The sequence below is a fragment of the Engystomops pustulosus genome, chromosome 9, assembly GCF_040894005.1.
Source record: "Engystomops pustulosus chromosome 9, aEngPut4.maternal, whole genome shotgun sequence".
Classification (NCBI taxonomy): Eukaryota; Metazoa; Chordata; class Amphibia; order Anura; family Leptodactylidae; genus Engystomops; species Engystomops pustulosus.
Window position 1 is genome coordinate 94,722,845 of NC_092419.1, and position 21,943 is coordinate 94,744,787.

At 45.3% G+C, this 21,943-nt stretch overlaps 1 protein-coding gene and 1 long non-coding RNA gene across 4 annotated transcripts; one reads left to right on the top strand and one right to left on the bottom strand.

The window, feature by feature from the left end:
- The first annotated feature begins 5,638 nt into the window (after positions 1-5,638).
- Positions 5,639-18,539, top strand: LOC140077047 (protein Wnt-7a-like). 2 transcript variants are annotated; one of them, XM_072123901.1, is made up of 5 exons: positions 5,639-5,998; positions 6,272-6,424; positions 11,071-11,297; positions 15,327-15,598; positions 15,754-18,539. In XM_072123901.1, exons 2-5 carry the CDS (start codon positions 6,351-6,353, stop codon positions 16,231-16,233), a joined length of 1,053 nt encoding a protein of 350 aa, XP_071980002.1. In that variant the 5' UTR covers positions 5,639-5,998; positions 6,272-6,350; the 3' UTR covers positions 16,234-18,539. The 2 variants fall into 2 exon arrangements, with proteins under 2 accessions (XP_071980002.1, XP_071980001.1); XM_072123900.1 differs by having other exon boundaries at positions 5,641-5,998; positions 6,268-6,424.
- LOC140077048 (uncharacterized) lies at positions 10,222-13,501 on the bottom strand. Of its 2 annotated transcripts, none has more exons than XR_011849692.1 (3): positions 12,853-13,501; positions 11,012-11,313; positions 10,222-10,920 (listed from the first exon to the last, which is right to left on the bottom strand). It is a non-coding gene; the product is annotated as an uncharacterized lncRNA (long non-coding RNA). The 2 variants fall into 2 exon arrangements; XR_011849691.1 differs by having other exon boundaries at positions 12,790-13,501.
- Positions 18,540-21,943: the final 3,404 nt, after the last annotated feature.

The following is a 21,943-nucleotide window of genomic DNA, read 5'->3' on the forward strand; positions in this document are numbered from 1 at the left end:
ATATATGTACATACAACTTACTACATTAACATTCCACATTAATAGACATTTTTAATCTATACATACATCAGCCATATATATGAAATAAACCACTACTCCTATAATGAATCATGACTTACCCATTTTTCTTCAGAGGATCTTGCTGGTACATCAGCAGGTGGTAGATGGAGGGGTCAAAAGAGTAACTGAGGGGGTCAAAAATAAGTAAGCAGGAGGACCATACACAGCATCACATACCGCAGGCAGCAGCATACACACCGCATCATACACACACTGAATATACATGCAGCATACACACAGCAGGCAGCAGCATACACAGCATCAGATACAGCATCATACACACAGCATATACATGCAGCATCATATACAGCAGGCCGCAGCATACACTCCGCGTCATACACACACAGCAGACAGCAGCATACACAGCATCATACACACACAGCATATACATGCAGCATACACACCATCAGATACAGCATCATACACACAGCATATACATGCAGCATCATATACAGCAGGCCGCAGCATACACTCCGCATCATACACACACAGCAGACAGCAGCATACACAGCATCATACACACACAGCATATACATGCAGCATACACAGCATCATACACACAGCATATACATGCAGCATACACAGCATCATACACACACAGCATATACATGCAGCATCACATACAGCAGGCCGCAGCATACACTCCGCATCACACACACACAGCAGACAGCAGCATACACAGCATCATACACACACAGCATATACATGCAGCATACACACAGCATCACATACAGCAGGCAGCAGCATACACAGCATCACAAACATGAGGAAGCAGCATACACAGCATCATATACACACAGCATATACATGCAGCATCACATACAGTAGGCAGCAGCATACACAGCATCACACACAGCAGGCAGCATCATACACACAGAATATGCATGCAACATATACACAGCATTATACACAGCATACATACAAAACAGCATACACAGCAGGCAGCAGCATACACACAGCAACATGCAGCATACCTGTAGCTTACACACAGCAACATGCACAGCAACATGCACAGCAACATGTACAGCATACACCCAGTATACACCCAGCAACATACCTGTAGCTTACACACAGCAGCACACATAGCTGCTGATGAAGTTCAGGAGCTCTGAGCTGGTGGGCGGAGCTTGCTCATCGGAGCTTCTACAGCAGGAGCAGAGAGCTCAGCGGAGGATACTTTCTGGCTGCCCGGCTGTGGTGGAGCAGCAGCAAAGTGATAACTCTCTATCTGACTGCTGCTCCACCAGCCAGTGAAGCCTCTGCACAGGCTTCCCGTCTGACCCTTCTCCTTCATCAGCCCACTGGGAGCCAGCCTTCCCCCTCCTCCTGCCAGCAGCGCTGCTGTTCATGTGCGGACCTGCGCTGCCTCGATTCCTCACAGTAGCGCTGATGGAGGACACAGGCGGCGTTTGATGATGTCATGCCGCCAGCGTCCTCCATCAGCGCTACTGTGAGGAATCGAGGCAGCGGCAGGTCCGCCCTGCTTGTGGGTGATTCGGGCGAGTGCCCAAATCACCTACAGCTGTTTCGCCGCCTGCCTCAGGGCTCCGCATCTGCCGCCTGAGGCGAAATTTTCATCCCGCCTCATGGCAGATGCGGCCCTGAGGACACCCACTTTAATGTTTCACCCGCTGAGGCCAGATCAACACCCAGTAGATAAGTGGAAAATAAAACAAGTTGTTCACTTTGGATAATCCATATCTGTTGGAAGGGTCATTAATATTCATAGTTATCCACTAAAGGGGAACAATCTGACCACTAGGGGTTCAACTGCTGGTCCCCCTCAACCTGCACAAACGATTCAATACCATCAGAGTGTAGAGATTGCAGAGCACCGTGCTGGACTGTCTCTGGCACTCTCACAGACAGTGAATGGGCCAAGCTCTATTTCGGGGCTCCCATAGTATTGAATGGAGAGTCAGGACCCTGTTTTCGACCTTGGTGAAGGTTCTGATTGGTGGGACTTCCAGCAGTCTGACCCTCACCCATCAGGTTGTTGTGTTCTCTCCTATGGATATAAGGGATAACAGACAATCTTGGTACAACCTCTTTAAAGGACACCTGTCATCAGGTCTCTGCCACTAGTCCTGTCACCTCTACCTGTTGGAGCAGCTCACAAGGATCCCATCCCAGCCTTTATCTAGTTATTTCATACATTAATCATTGTAAAATCATCTATTCTTTATCATGTAAATGAGGCTGGTCACATGGTCAGAGGCAGTGATGTCACCCCTGTTACCCCTCCCCTCTCCTCCCCCTGCTCATGTCTGTGTGTAATGTATAGTAAAGCATTGCTAGTGTGTGTGCTGCATCTGCTGACATGCTGCATCCTCCTAATATACAGGTGAGAGACACAGACATCAGCTACACATGAATCTGACATGTTCTGCTGTAACATGGCTGCCTGGAGCTGCTGTATCTCTCCTATACACACACACATGCACACACAGGCTGCAGGGGGCATGGCCACCAGCACCAGGAAGCACATCATTATACAGCCTCACACCATTATACAGGCTGTCAGTCATGCACTGGGGGTGTGGCTGTGCCTCCCACTCATGAATAGAGTGGACAGCTTGAATATGCTAATGCTTCATTGGACATTTCACAGGTCATTTGCATACAGCTTTAGGACCTCATTGCTTAGGTTTACAGGCATGTAGAGGGACAATAAAGGGATAGAGGCAATGCTCTCTAATGGCAGTTTATGAAAATATATTTAGTTTAGGGGGGTTATTTTGCATGACGGGTTCTCTTTAAGGTTCTGCATTTTCCCTATAGCTTTCCCGCAGGAGCAATGAAGCATTACACATTTCCAGTTGAATTTAATGGACTGCAATAGAGATATGTTGGGTCTTTCAGTATAAGGGCGCATTCACACTGCCGTTTTCCTGCGTACCGTAGCAGCGGGCAGACTGCGTCGTCGGGGAAAGGAACATGGTGCACGGCAAAAGCATGTGTTCTGCACCGTACCGCTCCCGTAGGGTGCCGTGCGCCCATTTGCCATCTATGGGGGACACGTATAGGCCGTATATACGTGCCAAATACGGCATTGTGAATGCAGCCTAAGACTTGTTAGGGGTAGCTGCTTTCTGCAGTAAGGCTTAATAACTTCCCATAACATACTGAAATTTCCAAGTAAAAATAATTAATTATGGAGACATAGTATATCATGCAGGAATTTATATCGCTATTTCAGCCCCCAGGTCAAGAGGGTGTAACCAACCTTCTAGTCCCATCAGTAAGTACTGTACATCCTAAAGATCTGACGCTTCAAGTTATGACAAGTCAATGACCAAATGAAGAAATCGAAGTTGAGCAATAGATAAAAAAAATATTATGAAAATGGAACATGCGATAATATATTAGTAAATGTAGACCAGCGTTTCCATATTAGCACCTCATGGGTGGCATGGGCCCTGGGAGGTTATTGGCCCAGTATTTTGAGATGCTAAACCTCCCTTTACAACAGTGGGTAACAGCTCATCGGAGCACGGTCTTCATGAATGTGGCGCACACTGCGGGCACCCAAAGTGCATGAACTGAGTGCACTCAGTGTAAGGAGTGTGCAGCACATGTCAGACTTCCGACATAAATGTGGTGGCCGATGCGAATACGTCCCAGAACGCAGGCCTGACACAATACTAGCGCAGACACTTCATAAATACATGTTCAACCAGTTTGCACATGTATTTTTGTGCAGTGTACGCCGCAGACTGCATAATACGTGTGGATCACAATTTTGTAATTGTAGAAATTCTGCAGAGAACATAGGGGTGATTCTCCTGTTGCCCAGTTCCATCTTCATCTCCTTAAACTCTTACATCAGCCAACAGTCTTACAGCAGTTGTCTAATAGCAGCCAGTTTTCTTGCAGCAGACAGTTATCTTACAGCAGCCAGTTGTCTTGCAGAAGATAGCTGTCTTACAGCAGTTGTCTAATAGCAGCCAGTTGTCTTGCAGCAGCCAGTTATCTTACAGCAGCCAGTTGTCTTGCAGCAGATAGCTGTCTTACAGCAGTTGTCTAATAGCAGCCAGTTGTCATGCAGCAGATAGTTGTCTTGCAGCAGACAGTTATCTTACAGCAGCCAGTTGTCTTGCAGCAGATAGTTGTCTTCCAGCAGTTATATAATAGCAGCCAGTTGTCTTGCAGCAGACAGTTATCTTACAGCAGCCAGCTGTCTTGCAGCAGATAGCTGTCTTACAGCAGTTGTCTAATAGCAGCCAGTTGTCATGCAGCAGATAGTTGTCTTGCAGAAGACAGTTATCTTACAGCAGCCAGTTGTCTTGCAGCAGATAGTTGTCTTCCAGCAGTTATATAATAGCAGCCAGTTGTCTTGCAGCAGATAACTGTCTTACAGCAGTTGTCTAATAGCAGCCAGTTGTCTTGCAGCAGACAGTTATCTTACAGCAGCCAGTTGTCTTGCAGAAGATAGCTGTCTTACAGCAGTTGTCTAATAGCAGCCAGTTGTCTTGCAGCAGACAGTTATCTTACAGCAGCCAGTTGTCTTGCAGAAGATAGCTGTCTTACAGCAGTTGTCTAATAGCAGCCAGTTGTCATGCAGCAGATAGTTGTCTTGCAGCAGACAGTTATCTTACAGCAGCCAGTTGTCTTGCAGCAGATAGTTGTCTTCCAGCAGTTATATAATAGCAGCCAGTTGTCTTGCAGCAGATAGCTGTCTTACAGCAGTTGTCTAATAGCAGCCAGTTGTCTTGCAGCAGACAGTTATCTTACAGCAGCCAGCCGTCTTGCAGAAGATAGCTGTCTTACAGCAGTTGTCTAATAGCAGCCAGTTGTCATGCAGCAGATAGTTGTCTTGCAGCAGACAGTTATCTTACAGCAGCCAGTTGTCTTGCAGCAGATAGTTGTCTTCCAGCAGTTATATAATAGCAGCCAGTTGTCTTGCAGCAGATAGCTGTCTTACAGCAGTTGTCTAATAGCAGCCAGTTGTCTTGCAGCAGATAGCTGTCTTACAGCAGGCACTTGTTTTGGAGCAAACAGGTGTCTTACAGAAAGGTAAATAAGGCTGTGCAAAAGATTTGCTGTTGGGGCTTGGTTAAAGTAAATGGGTGGCTACCAAATATTGGAAACATTAAGCCCCAAGTGGAATCTAGGTAGATTCCCCTAGAAACACAGTGCTTGATGTAAAAAATTTCCTGGCTGAAAATCCTGTTAAAGTCAAGTTACATTCAGCTCTACTGAACAGCTCCATATCCTCTCTGCTCTGGCTGACTGTTGTAGCTGGAGATGCCCTTTAAATATAGTGACATCTACCTTGGTGTCACAATAGTAACACATCCATGTAATCTTCTATCAGGATTTGCTACTTGTATAATATTTGGCATCATTTACAGCGCCCCCGGCTGCCTCCAGGTGATTGGTTACATATCTAGCTATAGCTTCCACATAGATATAAATATAAGGTGATATGTAGCAGAGGATGTCAGCAAGATTCATGATAACAGTCCACCTCCCCCCTCCCTCTCTATCTGCTGACAGCCCCACGGGCTACAATGCCTCCACCTTGCTTTTTTTTCTCTCTTTTTTAGCTCCCAGGGGCTTGATCTGAAGACAACCTCGCTGCTAGCACCATCATAGTAAGCAATATCCCTTTGACAGTACGTCCCACCCAGTGAGCTATCCCCCCCTTTCCCAGTCCTCCAGCTCTTTCTACAGGAGGGGCAGGTGCTGGAGGAATGAATAGGAGAGAATATTTTTTGGCAGGAGTTAGTGAATTGTTTAACCCACCTTCTCCTTCACCCCCCCCCCCCCATGACTATCACACGCCTCCAAACATTTAAGGTAAAATTAGTACAGGGCAGGGACTAGTGCGAGGATCCGCTCATCTGTAAGGTATGGAGGCTGGAGCCACCTGTCCACAGGTGACCTGACGTCCATCCCGCCAGCTGTCCATCAATGGAGAAGGTACCAGCTCTAGGTAATACACTGCTGAATATATTATCATGGATCTTTACAATGGCAGCTGTCACAATAACGCATTGCTAGAGGTGGGCACGGAGCTCCTTAGAGATTTCGGAGGCGTTCAAGGACGCATCAGGGGAGGGAAGCAGCAGTGTCAGACACCAGTGGCATTGTGCCGTGCTTTGCATCTGGAAGGAACAGTGACAGCTCTGTCGCTATATACATCGCTTTTCATCCAGAGCCTCCTTGTGCGCCTCCCTGATGACACACTTTCAATTCGCGCAGGTAGAATGAGTTTGGAAAATCGCAAAGAAGAAAAATCTCCAACAGACTGACAAGTGGGGGTAAAGGACGGGTCTGGATACAGTATGAGACTGAAGCTGAGCGTGTTGGACCTGTGTCACACCGTGATCTGCATTGGCTTGGTGCTTTGCGGAGAGGGGTAAGGACATCTCACCCAATTCTGTATTGTTCTATAGGTATGTAAGAACTGTGATGGCATGTATGATGTCCACGGATCTGCCCCCTTTATGTGTATATCTAGTACTGAATGTAGGGCAGGGTGTGCCAATGCCAGCGCTTACCCACAATGGGCAGTGTCGCCACAAGTGATGTTTTGTGACAAAATACCACCTAGCGCCTCCCCCGGAGAAGCCAAACAAACACACCTGTTTCTACAGCAACCTATTTCCCTGCCAGCAACCTGCGCTCTCATATCTTTCATTCCTCCTGGCTTTGTATGGATGTGTATGTGTGTATGTGCAAGTCTAGAGCAGATTGTTCTCAAAGAATGCAACAGTCTGGCAGCTGTAGTGCGCTCCTCCTGGCACAACTGGTCCCCCCACCCTCCCCTGTCCATCACTCCCCTCCGGCAGGTTCCTCAGTGTGATGTGGGGATGGTCCTCTTCCGGGTGCCTCTGTGGGTGCCCCTGCACCCACCCTGTACAGCTCTACTACTCCGCCAGCTCCTGCCAAATGTGATCCAGGGACATGTGTAACAAGTATGGAAATTCATCTACCTGTGCAGCAGGTAGTTGCATAAATAGCAGTTCCAGAATAAGGCAAATTTGCATTTGCAGCGGAAAAAAAACACCCAACAAAGTGTTAATGATAATAAATAAAATACCTCCGGGCTGGGTCCAGCTCAAACTCACTGGTTAATACAGCAGAATTTAAAGGGAACCTATCACCAGATTTTAACACATTAAACAACCATCCCTCTCGTATGAAAGGTATGAAAGCTCCTAGAATTCCCTCTTTTGTGTAAATTTCACCCATTTACCTATAAAAAAAAATCTACTCAAAGGTGGAATAATTGACTGAAATGAAAAGATAATGGGGCACATTTACCTACCCGTCCTCCGCAATCCTCGAAAGTGCATTGTCAGAAAGATGCACATCTGCCACGATTCACGAAGATCATGCGCCCGATATCCTGTATGTGTCGCTTCCCCGCTCTGGTCCGCTGGAGTTCACCTTCTTCTTCCCGGTGCATCTAAGTGCAATTTCTTGCGACAAAAATTAAATGTTAAATCCCGCGCTTAGTCCGAATCAGTTTGATCGTCTGACGGCCCGTCCCCCCAATTTCTGTCGATTGCGTGCGACACAATGCCCCTCCTTTAACAGCGTTGCAAATTCTGAAAATGTTGGGAAGTCTGAAGGAAATGCAATCCGCGGACCCTTAGTAAATTAGCCACAATAATCTCATCTTTCAGAACATATCAGACTTGTGGTTCTGGGAGATTCAGAACTAGATATACAGGCAGATACAGATATTCTGAAGGATGAGATTATCTTTAACATGACACCTGAAGCATGTTTCCCACCCCCACCACCACCACTGGTGACACCTAGTTGTCACCTTATTCCTGAATATGTGGGAGTAATTGGAGAGGAACAGTACAGTTATAGAGATTGTAATGACATGTGGAATATATGTATTTAGTAAAATAGACGCGTCCTTTGAGGTTTTGATTAGTGGAACCCAGCGTTGTAGCGATTGTTTACGTAATAGTACGTAAGAATAAGGGTATACTAGATGATTGGTGAGGGTCTCACTGCTGGGACCCCAAACGATCACAAGGGCTTCTATACTATTGAATGGAGTGTCAGGAGACGTGCTCGTCGTGCCGCTGCACCTGGGACCCGTTCTCGTGATCAGTGGGGGTTCCAGCAGTTGGACCCTCACTGATCAGCTGGTTATACACTATTATGTGACATGGGATAACATGGGATCATTCATGGCCAGGAAATCTGGAGCCACTAATAACAAATGTCATAGGTGAAAGTGTACTTGCTCTATTGTGCATTGCATAAAGGGGGTATCCTGAGCATTGCCCCCCCCCCCCATTTATAGTGCCCATATGCATATGGCAAGGTGGTGCTCCCATCAGGTAAAGTAGCTTATATAACCAGATGTACCCAGCAGCGATTAGAGAATAGCTATACAGGATCATATAGCTTCCCCTTCATTCGTGTATCTTGGCAAATGCGCCCATGATAGACATGGCTTTGATATGTGGGCACGTCCCAGACAAGTTATACCAGACCAGACAGAAAACTCCGAAAATCAATCTTCATTAAACATGCGACTGCCTGGAAAATGGGCGAGGCGTATCATTGTATGGAGATGTGATAGATGACATGAGCTGCTGATAGCTATGCACATAATCCAAACCACAACCTGCCATGGCTTCTTATACAGTTTCCAAATATACATGTTGTGTCCCCAAATCTCTGCTTGCTGTCATTGACTAAAAACTTTCAACAAGTTGATAAAAATCTGCCCTGGTTGGACACACAGATGCACCATATGGGTATCATCCGATCACCTGCGAATGGCTCATTAAGTCAGTTATGGTTCCTTGTTATTCCCTGGAAGTAAGCAATGAAGGATTCTAGTCATTGAAAGCAAGCAGAGATAAAGTGTTTAACTTTTTCCCTCTTTAAACAACAATTCTTGATCATCTCCTATATCTCTGCATTATATCCATCCCTTTGTCTCTGATTGATCATACAATCCCTCTGTTATCCCTCTAAGAAATACAAAAAAATAAATTGCCAGCAGGGTGTTATCGGTTGGCGTGTGGCCATGCAAAGTCTGATATTGTCCAATCAGCACTGAGGGTGTCAAAAGACATCTTTTGGAGAGGTGATGGTCCCCTTTAAGGTGTGCCGTCCCCCCTGAGTGCCTCCCTCCTGAGCTTTGCGCTCCCATGAGGCGCAGTGAGCATCCCTTGTATTCCGGGATAAATAAATAAATAAGAAAGTGACGTTAGTGATAATTGACAGGGCGCTTGATCTGTTAGTGGGACACAGGCGTTTTGTTCTGGGCGGCCGGCAGAGAATGGGCCCTTGTGTAGTTTTGGGGAGTTCAGTTACAGGCTGCGGATGGATCGATAGAGGATTTCATGACCTGTTATCTGCCACCATTCCAATTTTTTTTTCTCTCCCACATCTTTGCCCGGCTTGGCACAACAGAGAAGGTTCCTCCGGTTAACCCGATCATGCCCAAATTCCTACAGGGTAAATTTGGTACACGGACCTGCAGCATCAAATTTATCAGAGCAGAAAGTGTCCCCACCGCATATGGCGGCAGATTTTATTCCACAGGGTTACATTTGGATAGAGGAGCCCATGGTCTCATTACATGCCTATGTTGTGCTATACCAATATACATATGCCTGTTTTTTAAATTGTACTTCTTAGATACAGTAACCAAATCAAGCTACTTGGGAATGGAGGGGTTTCCCTATTGTCCACTTTCATTTTTGAGGACCTTCATAAAAGCTTTGAAGGTCCTAAAAGTACTCTATGGGGCACATTTACTTACCCGTCCGTTTCCTGCATGTGTCGCTTCCCCGCTGAGGTCCGCCAGAGTTCACCTTCTTCTTCCTGGTCCATGTGAGTGCTGATCTTGCGACACAATTTGGATTTTAAATTCCGCAGTTTGTCTGAATCTGTCGGGTTGTCCGACGTCCACGCCCCCCCCCCCCCCCCCCCCGGGGAAATTCAGAACAAATCGGAAAAAATTGCGAAACCTGACGGAAATGCGTCCGACCGACCCTTAGTAAATGTGGCCCCATGTGTGTTGAGAACGCATGTATGAGGATTTCATGGCTGGTTGTCTCTCTCATTATCTCTACAGGAAATTATCAAACTTGGTGATTTGTTTAGGTGGTCATGGGCCCCCTAGAAATCTTGAGGTTGTTGCCCAAACAGCCCATATTATAATCTGCTACTGCCGATATATGGAGGAGATTATAAATATTTTTTAAAAATGTTATGTAATTGTCCTACTCTTGAGGATGCCCCCTCTAATGCCTAATGGCAAATAAGTGACAAATGACAACTATGCTAATGTTAATGTAACAATATGAAGGTATTTGGCAAGTTACATATACTGTAGATGTGTAGTATCATATAACCCATTCAGCTTCCCGAAGCAAAACAGGTTTACAAGAGGGTCTATCAGTTCATCGGGATAGTCTAGCTCTGGGCATAAGTTATACTGATCTTATATGGATATAAGATTCCTTGAAGGCTCCTGGCGGATGGTACATGATCTGCTTCAAAGTGACTGGCATCATTCTTGGTACCACACTAACCATTTATACAATTTGTCCTTTAGGCATTACCCCTTATTATAGTTGCACAGTCCACCCATGCTTTTACATACACCATGCCAGGACTATTAGGCTGTGCACTTATCATACACTGTGGGGACCAGTAGCTTCTATGGATGGTGAATGACCCATAGTTCTCTGCAGAATCAATATTCATGAGGTTGTCATTGTATGGTCTCAATACTCCGGAATCGAGCAGCGCTGTAGAGATGACAGTGGCTGTTCATGGTGTTATATGGAGTGAAAGGAGCAGGTGCAGGCCGCTTGTCTCCACGTATGATTTCCTCTGTAGAGAATCTCAGTGTATGTCCTCCTATAATACAGCAATAACAATGATGTGACTTCTATGCAATATCAAACACGCTAATCTCATATAACCCCCTATTCATTTACAGGAATTTTACATTTGATTTCAGGTCATCACAATCCTTAAATGTTGTGTCATTTGTCTTCTCTTTGTCAGAGGGGTGTCTTCAGTGCTAGCTCTTGGGGCCAGTATTATCTGCCGAAAAATGCCAGGACTTTCCCCAAGACAGAGAAGCATCTGTGAAGCCCGTCCTGATGCCATGGTCGCCATCGGGACTGGCGCACGACTAGCCACTGATGAATGCCGCTACCAGTTTCAGCATAACCGATGGAATTGCAGCTCCTTTGCAGAGCCTAGTCTATTTGGACCGGAGCTAAAAGTAGGTACGTGTGGAGATACCTGTAATATACAAGAAATGGTTAACTTTTGTCTATAGAAGCCTGATATGAGCCATATTGGTTATCTAACAGCCCGCTTTATCTGACGCCCAGCAAGTTAGTAGAGTATGGCCACCTGTATTATACCAATCTAGGTGGTGAGAGTTCAGCCTATTTATACCTTGGAATTTGCCTCCTTACGGCTCTTCTAAGTGAGCTGGATCATTAGGCTCCGCTCACTAAGAAGAGCTGGCTCTACTGGCTCCTGAAAGGCTCCCTGTTAAATATATAATAGGGGGCCGAAGGCCAATAAGACACCCCGCACCACTTCATTTTTAACCCGATTGTATTGGGTCAAAGGGGGAGTGGTGAGCCGGTTAAAGGGCAGGGTTAAGTGAGCCATTGGTTGACTAAGGGGAGCCGGTTCATTCACTAACAAGAGCTGGGTCGTTTGCGAACTACACATCACTAAGCTCCAGAGTTCGAACAGTCTAAGCCTGGAGTTTTCACAGCACACAGTGCCTGCAGAGATAAGCAGCCTGCTGCTGCTGTCTCCCCTGAGAGGCCTATCCTCTCCTTCAGGCCTGCAGCTCTGCCTCTGCTCAGAGTCTGCCTAAAGTTGCTGCCAAGCAGCCTACTTCTTTCTCCAGCCCTAAGCCAAAGGATGTGAGCTACATCCAGACTGAATCCAACAACCAGCTACCATGTGGATCTGGCAGAAAGGACCTGTTGGAGTCTTGCAATACAGAAACTGTGAGTTTTATTTTCATAACCTCTCCGAGTCTCCACGTGTCATCTCTGACTGCCACTACCATCACGGGCCTCCCTCCACCATCTGTCCAGTGATCCCTTCACCACACATATACAGGGAATTCCCAAGGGGGACCCTTCCATTACATCATGGCCTATTCCATTTCTTGCATTCCCTCGCTTGCCCTGCCTACCTGGACCAAGCTACCCTTGCCCCGACTACGCTGCGCATCAAGCCAGTCACTCCGGTACCAGGGGAATCCACACCAAAAGGTCAGACCATGGTGTGTTACAGTTAGACCTACCAAAATTTGCTGCGTTTGCCAAGTATGGCCACTTTTAAAGAACAAATTTGAAAATTTTTCCTATTCATTCGGTAGTAAGTACATCCCCAGTTATGTACCTCCAATGCCATTAACATTGCTAAAGTCCAATAGTCGGAATGTACCAGAAATCAGATGCAACACATCTAGTGTATATGGCCAGGTTAGGGCTCATATTAGTCGAATGTGATTTCTATTCATTCCTAAAGTCTACATTGCATGCAGCATTGAGTTGCTAGTCTGACATACTTGTTGGGGGGTCCAGGTACATCTTTGCCCTGGGTAAATCATTAAGCAATTTATTTAGATAAGAATATTATGAATAAAACATTCCTAATCCTTTGCTTACCAATGTATTGCACCATTGTCTGGACATATATAACAATATGAAATGTATACATTCCCCGCCTGTTATCATAACTCACGTCTCTATAAATCCTATACTGGTAAATGGAAATATTCAGGCACCCTCTGGTTTTATTATCTACCTCTGTCCAGAATCTGTAACAACAAGACAATGATGAAATGCGTTTCCAAATTCCTTTGTCTCCAAGCAGTAAATCACCTGTGAATGCAGCGTTACAAGGTGTGCACTAGATGGCGGTTTCTTTCGCAGAAGGTTTTATATAGAATCCGGTATAATTTCAGTAATTTTATGTGGTGGATACAACAGGGGGCAATCAATCAATGTTATACATATCAGGGGAGATTTATCATAAGTCTCTTAGAGCAGAACTGTTTAAGTTTCCCATGGCAGCCAATCAGAGGTCAGCTTTCACTTTTCCACAGCTGTTTATAAAATTAAAGCTAAGCTCTGATTAGTTTCCATTGGCAATTAGAATAGTTTTACCTCAGAAACATCATAATAAATCTCCCCATTCAAGTCTAACGTTTGTGTTATGCTGTTAACTTGGGACAATTTAGAAATATTCAGTGCTGGTCAGCAGTGGTCCATGACATGTAGTGAAAATAATACTGAAATTCATTTGTTAACAATGCCTGACAGGAAAATAGGCCTTGTTGTCCATAGCAGCCAATCAGAGCTCAGTTTTTATTTCTTAGACTGCTTTGGAGTGATGCAAGCTGCACTGTGATTGGTTACTATGGGCAAAAAGGCCTATTAGTCTTCTTTGCTGAAGTAAATCTTGAATCTGTTAGGCCCCGATAGGCCTGCACCAACCTTGTGTCCTATGTATAATGTCCCATATATGAGGAGCCCTGTATGTGCACCCATTACAGCTACACCCAGTTCTATGGATATGGTTTTGCATGTTATTTGTAAATCCATATCTCATCCATTACATATAAATCCCCTACAGTAAAATGGTTGTTACTGTAAAAGCTTCATATATTAATGGCATCTGGGCTTCAATCAATGAAGTCTTAAGGGATGAGGAGAATCCTGATAAATGTTGATGACAGCTGATAAGTGTTATCTGGATAAGGCAATCCACCTGCACAGACATTATTATTCTATGGATAATCTGCTCCATATAGGTTAGAATTGAATAGAATAAAACTTTATTTATCCCAGTGGGAAATTATTTCTAGGTCGTGGTCTGACTGCAGACAGGGCTTCCTCCTTAAAAAAGAGAGGACTCTACGCATATCAGATGGTATCCCAATGTTGTAACTATGTGGCTGTATGGTACAGTAAACCACAAACCCCTAAGTTGCCTGTCAATGATGTCCCCCACAAACCCCAAATAGTAGCAGCATTCCTCCAAAAATCACTTTTATTTAGACAGCAGGGCAGGTCAACCATGAAGTGAGGCTACTCACTGCCTCGCGCATGCGCAGTGCTACTGTGAATTCAGTGCTGGCACTGCATATTTTCACAGCTGCATCACATACAATGTGCGGCCTGGGAGCATTTATTAGCTAGCTATCCATATGATGGCACATGCACGGTGTGTCTGCAAAAGCGACCAGAGACACGCAGAGTCGGTGTGGAACTCACAGATACACTGTGCATGTGCCAGAATTTGGAGAGGATGCTAATCAAATGGTTCACAGTGCCCCTACACAGAAGCCAATAGTGAAAGCCATTCACAGTATCCAGTAATCACAGCACCAGCTCCACAGTAGCTAATAGCAACGCCAGCAGCCATTAGGTACAGTTCCTGTCCCAAGTAGCCAATAGACACAGTGTCTGCCCCATAGTAGCCAGCTGTCACAGTACCTGCCCCCCAGTAACCCCAGTGTTTGCTTCCACTAGACAGTAGTCACAGCAATGTCCCTAGTAGTCACAGTGATGCCCCCAGTAGCCCCTTTGATGCCCCACAGTAACCACAGTGTTGCCCCCAGTAGCCAGTAGTCACAGAATCCATTAGTTACACGGATGCCCCATAGTAGCCAGAAGTCACAGTGATGGCCCCAGTAGCCACAATGATGCCCCCCAGTAGCCAGCAGTCACAGTGATCCCCCACGATAGCTCCTCTCCTTGTGGCTTCTCGCTTCTCTTTGCGCCTTCTTCACCTTGATGCCAGAGCTGTTGTGCAAGGGATGCATGGTGATATCACCTGGACAAGGGAGTCCGCGCCTCAGCCACGGTCTGTGTGATGGAGCTGTGTCCTTGCTTCATCACACAGACCGCTGTAGGTTGGGATGGGGCAAGGGGTGGTTCTCCCCAGCTCAGTGAGGTGGCCATTATTTTAACACCTGGCATGCCTGAGCCAGGACAAACCTTTTGGATCCCACCCCTGATGCTTATTAAAGAACATGCCCTAAACCCAATTCAACTGGAACGTGTGAATGCAGCTTAGGTTAGGGCACAGAAGCTGAAAGAAGGAAAACTGGATTGTCTAAAAGATATAAAACATACAACAAGATATACAACATTAGACCATTTGGAAGTAGACAACGAGATACTGGGGTTTGTGGGTGAAATTTGAGGTAACAGGTTCCTTTTAAAGTACAAAAATTTACAATTCTAACCAAATTTTTCATTCTCCAATGACAGGCACCCGAGAAACAGCCTTTTACTATGCCATCCTTTCCGCTGGCATTGCCCATGCCATCACCAATGCCTGCAGTCATGGAAACCTGACCTACTGTGGTTGTGACCGGGATAAACATGGAAACCAGGATCCTGATAAAGGCTGGAGATGGGGAGGGTGCTCTGCCGATGTGAAACATGGGATACGCTTGTCCAAAGAGTTCCTGGATGTCAGGGAGGTCAAGCGCAATGCCCGTACCCTCATGAACCTGCACAATAACCTGGTGGGAAGGAAGGTAATAGAAGATATATTTAATATTTTTTGTCTTAATTTCATGGGACAATCCCTCTTATCTGAATGTGAATAAGGCACCAATAAGCCTATCTTCTATCGTCCTGTGAATAATCCCAGAGTTGATGTCTTGTTTCTTCTTCTGTCCATCATCTCCAGCTCTTAGAGAAGAATGTCCGCTTGGAGTGTAAGTGTCATGGCGTCTCGGGCTCGTGTACAGTGAAGACATGCTGGGTCACTTTGCCTCATTTCAGAGAGGTGGGCTACATGCTGAAGGACAGGTACAAGGAAGCCGTAATGGTGGAACCAATAAGGGGAAGACGTCAGCAACTCCCAACATTTCTCAAACTTAAGAATCCTCAGAGCTACAACAAACCGGCCGAAACTGACCTGGTGTATGTAGAGAGCTCCCCTAACTTCTGTGAGAGAGACAATACCACAGGAAGTATGGGAACCCACGGACGTCTGTGTAACCGCACATCCTCTCTGTCAGACAGCTGCGAGCTCTTGTGCTGTGGTCGGGGATATAAGACCTTCCAGTATACCCACACATGGCAGTGCCACTGCAAATTTCACTGGTGCTGCCACGTCACATGCAATACCTGCAGTGAAAGGACGCAAGCCTACACGTGCAACTGAGAGGGCACATAGGCGCTGGTCGGGTAGGCAACTGGGTCCATCTTGTATATGTAAGAGCTTGGATTGCTTGGTCATGTTGCCAATTTTTCGCACAGTTGAGTCACTGGATACAGAAGACTACAAAGACACAGATGAACAATAGACATGGATTCACCGATCCGTATCAAACACTCAGTCATACATGATCATGCCACGGGTAGCTTTCCCAACTTATGGCTATGGTGGTCTTCTACTAAACCCTTACATTCAATGGCACATGTGACATGGAAGCTACCCAAATGTATGGATACCATAAAAGAAAAACACCCCGCAGTTGAGTGGTGCAGTTGTGGAGTACCCAGTCTGTCATTTTAGGGTGCGTTCACACATGGCGTTAACGTATGTTTTTTCAAAGGTATCACAACAGCTGAGGAAAGGAGATTTGCCTAATTACATTGTTGTCAGCATTGCGTTTACAAATTGAACACGTTAACACCGCATTTAACCCCCCTCACGATATATTGAGTGGTTTAATTAATTTGTCAGCATGTAATACCATTCTTTACCTGCAGTGGCCACTCCAGCTTCACCTGGTGACCGCTGATCGCTCAGGGTGCGTTCACACGTTCAGTTTTTCAGATGCAGTTTCCGATGTCCAAACCGGGAGTGGAGTGTAAAAAGGAGAAGGTGTGGCACCTCTCAATGATATCTTCTCAAACAATTTCATCCACACCTACTTTTGCCTTTGAAAACTGTATCTAAAAACTGAACGTGAGAGCGTGGTCACACATACCACTTGGCGTCCGTTCATAACACTATGCTAGCGCACAGGGGGCGGTCCTCGGCTCAAACGCACATGCGATTGATACGCCGATCGCATGGGTTTCTCTGGAAACCCCCCTGTGGGCTAGCGTCGCGTTATGAACGGACGCCGAGCGGTACGTGTGACCGCAGCCTGAATGTTCCAAGAGCTGCAACAATCACTCTATCACTTAAAAAGTGGTTGTCTTCATTGCAAAGTCAGACAGGGAGATCTCTGTCGTTACTCCTTGTTGGTTTACCCCTATGTTATTTGCATAGAAATTTTTAGGTTTTGGTCAGTGTTATTAAAAAGTAAATGAATGAAAATTCAGCTTTGTCCAGTTCAGGGTCAGTCTATTCCCAAAAAGACAAAATAACACATTCTCTAAATCAGTGATTTTCAACCTTTTTTGAGCCGCGGCACACTTTTTATACTTTGAAAATCCTGGGGCACACCACCAACCAAAATAGCACAAAATGACACTAAAACAGTCATATTATACATATAGTTGATAATATAGATTCTAAATTTATTTTACTCAGTGTGAAACTTGGGCCTGTTTCGATATACACATAAGGGATATCCTGGCAGGAATGGTGGAAAGACACACACGGAGCTCTTCCTCAACAGTTCTCAGTTTCTCCCTGTTTTTAGTATATGGTGCTGATTATTATGTGGCTCATATAATGCAAAATAAAGGGGTACAATGAGAAGTACTATGGCCATAAAGCCAGAGTACAAGTGCCAGCTCATATACTCAGCATATGAGCTGGTACTTGAAGTACTCCAGCCTCATGACTATAGTATTTCTCATTTTACATTTCTCTGGGAAACAAAACACAGGGGGCACCATAGTTTGGGGAACTTTCCCCACGGCACACCCGACCATGTGTCGCGGCACACTAGTGTGCCACGGCACACTGGTTGAAAAGCACTGCTCTAAATCACTGTTATGAACAAAAATACAGCATTTCACAGATATAAGTCCAACCTGTTTCTTACCAGTCCTGGTCTACACAATTTCAGTTAACCCTAGACATGGAAATTTCAGTTAACCCTAGACATGGGAAAGCCCTACAGTCCAAGACAGAGCTCACACACACACACTGACCTCTATTGATGAGCTACAGACAGATAAGTTCTTTATCTGGGGAGGCAAAGCTCATCTAATTTGTTGTAGAATAGCAGAGATGTAGGAGAGCTGACTGTCATTGTGTGTAATTTCCATCTCATGGATCTCATCATTTCTGATCCGTCTCATCTCTCTTTCTATGTGTCAGATATTAGTACAACATTCAGAAACTAAATGAAAGTGTTTATAAACCTGTACCTTGATAATCTAACCACATAGTCAGAGAGATCATGAAATGTCTGGTTAGAGAGTCCCCGCCCACACCCTATATTCTTACACTGACAGGCTTAGGGAGTGATAGGACCTAAAACAGCAATAAAACCTTGTAAAAATTGTGAAGTAAACAGTTAAAAATTATCTTTATTGTTAACATCACTAGGGATTGAAATTTGAAATTTTCTTATATGGGAAAACCCCTTTAATAAAATAAATTCCGTTCCCCTCGAGGTCCTGGTGAGCTCCTGGCCTGCTGTCATGGGAATGCAACTTTTGTACAGTATTGTCAGACTCCAAAAAGTCCTTTCAGAAAAACCCATATCTGACTGATACTATCCTGGACTGAATTCAAAATCGACAATCATGTCTTGACCCAGAATAACATACAGGTAATGTATGCAAAGTACTTCACTAAATGACAACAGCGCCAACATCTATCCACAGGTTGTGTGTAGTATCACAGTTCATTTCCCATCACTTAAATGTAGAAGAAAAGCAATACCAGACACAACCTGTGGACATGGGTGGCGCTCTTTCTAGCCCTGTACATGCTCCTGTCTATGGTCATGAATGTATTAGTGTAATTGTACCAGAAATTGGCAATCGGTAAGTTACCTCTCAGGGTAATTGATCTCTATACCTTCTTGGCCTGACAGACCTATTTTTTGGGGGAGACTGAGCCTGGGTGACGCCTGCTGACTATGAATCCCGCAGGGAAAATAGAGCGCACCTGGGAGGTGAGGTCAGCACCTGCCTCTTCCCTTGTGCAGGATGATTGATATGTGGAATAATATGGAGCAGCAGAAAGCTGGCTGTCATTCATACAGATTGACTCGATGTACAACAAGCCCGGGCAGAGCCCGCGTTCTGGAGCCAAGGACTTGAAACAAGACGGGGCGTCTGCTTCCTTGTGTACCCTCAGGGGGCGAAAACTCAGACATAGGAGGACACATGCTATAGCAATGGTACACGCTATGAGGGTCTTTCCACTGACACACACTGTTATTTGAGGCAGGGATAGACCCTCGGAAAGAAACGACAATCTCCTCCGAACTCCCTCTGAATTTCTGTACCCACCCAGCATGTGAATGTGGCCTTCTTGATAACACAAACTTCAGAGTGATGCCACACATGGCGTTTTGAACCTGTTTTTGGTCCGTTTTTAAGCTGTCCGTTAAAAAACGCATCCGTTTTTGACCATTTTTAATTAAGATAATTGGTAAAACCTGTCAAAAACGGATGCGTTTTCAAATACTTACCAAGAACGGGTTCAAAACGCCATGTGTGGCATCACCCTCACTCTGACTTCTCTGTGGAAATCCGTTTTGTTAAAAAAAAAGTTTAGTAGAATATCAAGAGGTTGCGTTCACAGATGGCGCTTTTATTGAGTCAAAACGTGTGCGTCAGAACGCATCCATTTTCAAATGTTACAATGCGTTTGGCTGGTTTCGAAGGGTTTTTCTTCATTGCTGGAAGTGTTAGCAGCTGCGTAAATATTTCCACAGCTGCATCTTGACTAAAAAAAAAGGCCACGTGTGGACACACCCTCATCGCGGATTCCCGTGTGATGTTTTTGACGCATTTTTAAAAGCATCCAAAATGCAATGAAAAATGCAGGGGAAATGCATTGCACAAAAAAAATGCCACATAGGAACCCGCCCTCCATGAAAGCGCATGGCGGTGGGCCAGGGCCCGATCTCATATGCGTTTAGTTTCTAAATACCGACAACTATTTTTTTGGTCGGCAGGGCATATCCCCACTATATTACTGTGCCCATTAGGCCGGCGGCACACGTGGCGTTTTGAACCCGTTTTTGGGCTGTTTTTTAAGCAGTCCATTAAAAAACGGAATTGTTAAAAAAAACACATCTGCTTTTGAAAAAAGATTGCGTTTTTTGAAAACGCATCCGTTTTTTGACCTGTTTTAATTAAGATAATTGGTAAAACTGGTCAAAAACGGATGCATTTTGAAAATGCACCCTTTTTTGACCGGTTTTTGCCAATTAACTTAATTAAAATGGGTGAAAAACATAAGGGGGGACATTTACTATGGCGTTTCCGCCAGTTTTGTGGCGCTCTCAGCACATGTTCTGCTCTCAGACCTATTTATTATCTGGCGGCGCCAGAAAAAATGACTTTTTCCGTCTGCTCCGACTGTTCTCCGAAAAGGGGCGTGGCTTTGGCGGAGTGGAAACTCAGACACAATTACTATGTGTCGCAGCCCTTTTTGGGCGGTGTAAACTGACGGAAAGTAGACCAAAAGAAAATTGGTCTAGCAGGGACTGTTGGACACATTTCTGGTGCTCGGGACAGATTTTGGTCCCAGGGACAGAAAATAGTCTCGGCGCCAGAAATTTATCTGCACAGCTACACAATATTAAATGTGTATCTTCTTACCGAGAGCAGGTCGGTAACAAAGCCAATGCAGACACCGACACTGTAAGTAAATGTCCCCCAATGGGTGAGAACATATAATGGAGATGCTACTCCTCCTCTTTTTTCACTCCACTCCTGATTTGAACATAAAAAAATTGCATATGAAAAACTCAAGGTATGAACACACCCTCAGGACTCGTTCACACGTTCCGCTAGCGTCGCGTTATGAACAGGGGGCGGTGTTTGGGGCGATCACATATGCGTTTCCAGAGAAACGCATGCGATCGGGTTATCAATCGCATGCGTTTCCCAGGAAAACTAAAAACGGCCCAAAAACGGCCTAAAAACGCCATGTGTGTCTTCACCCTTAGGCTGCGTTTTCGCCGCTTTGTCTGCATTTGAAAATGCAAACAAAGCTGCGCCTACCGGGGCGGGCCATGGCCCGATCGCATCAGTGTTTCTATGGAAACGCCTGCGTTCGGAAACAAGACACCGGTGCTTTGCATTAAATTAAAGCAAAACACCGTCGGCTTTTTCCCGATCGCAGGCGTTTCCATAGAAATGCCGATGCGATCGGGCTGCGGCCCGCCCCAGTAGGCGCGGCTTTGTCTGCGCTTGCGTTTTCAAACACAGACAAAGCGGTGCGTGTGGCACCAGTCTTAGGGTGAAGACACACATGGCGTTTTTGGGCCGTTTTGGGGCCGTTTTTACTAAGTGCGTTTTCAGATCGTTAAAAACGTATGCGTTAAAAAACGCATCCGTTTTTAAAAACGCATGCGTTTTTGTCCGTTTTTCATTGCGCAATGGAAAACGGACAAAAACGCATGCGTTTTCAAAAAACGCATGCGTTTTTAAAAAACGGATGCGTTTTTTAACGCATGCGTTTTTAACTATCTGAAAACGCACTTAGTAAAAACGGCCCAAAAACGGCCTAAAAACGCCATGTGTGTCTTCACCCTTAGAAACGCTGATGCGATCGGGCCATGGCCCGCCCCGGTAGGCGCAGCTTTGTTTGCATTTTCAAATGCAGACAAAGCGGCGAAAACGCAGCCTAAGGGTGAAGACACACATGGCGTTTTTGGGCCGTTTTTGGGCCGTTTTTACTAAGTGCGTTTTCAGATAGTTAAAAACGCATGCGTTTAAAAACGCATCCGTTTTTTGAAAACGCATGCGTTTTTGAAAACGCATGCGTTTTTTGAAAACGC

What these genes read in the sequence shown, in the direction of transcription:
- LOC140077047 (XM_072123901.1), top strand. Translation starts at nt 6,351, where the DNA reads ATGAGACTGAAGCTGAGCGTGTTGGACCTGTGTCACACCGTGATCTGC. An exon ending in TGGACCGGAGCTAAAAGTAG is followed by an intron (nt 11,298 to 15,326) that starts GTACGTGTGGAG and finishes CTCCAATGACAG; the next exon opens with GCACCCGAGAAACAGCCTTT. An exon ending in ATAACCTGGTGGGAAGGAAG is followed by an intron (nt 15,599 to 15,753) that starts GTAATAGAAGAT and finishes CATCATCTCCAG; the next exon opens with CTCTTAGAGAAGAATGTCCG.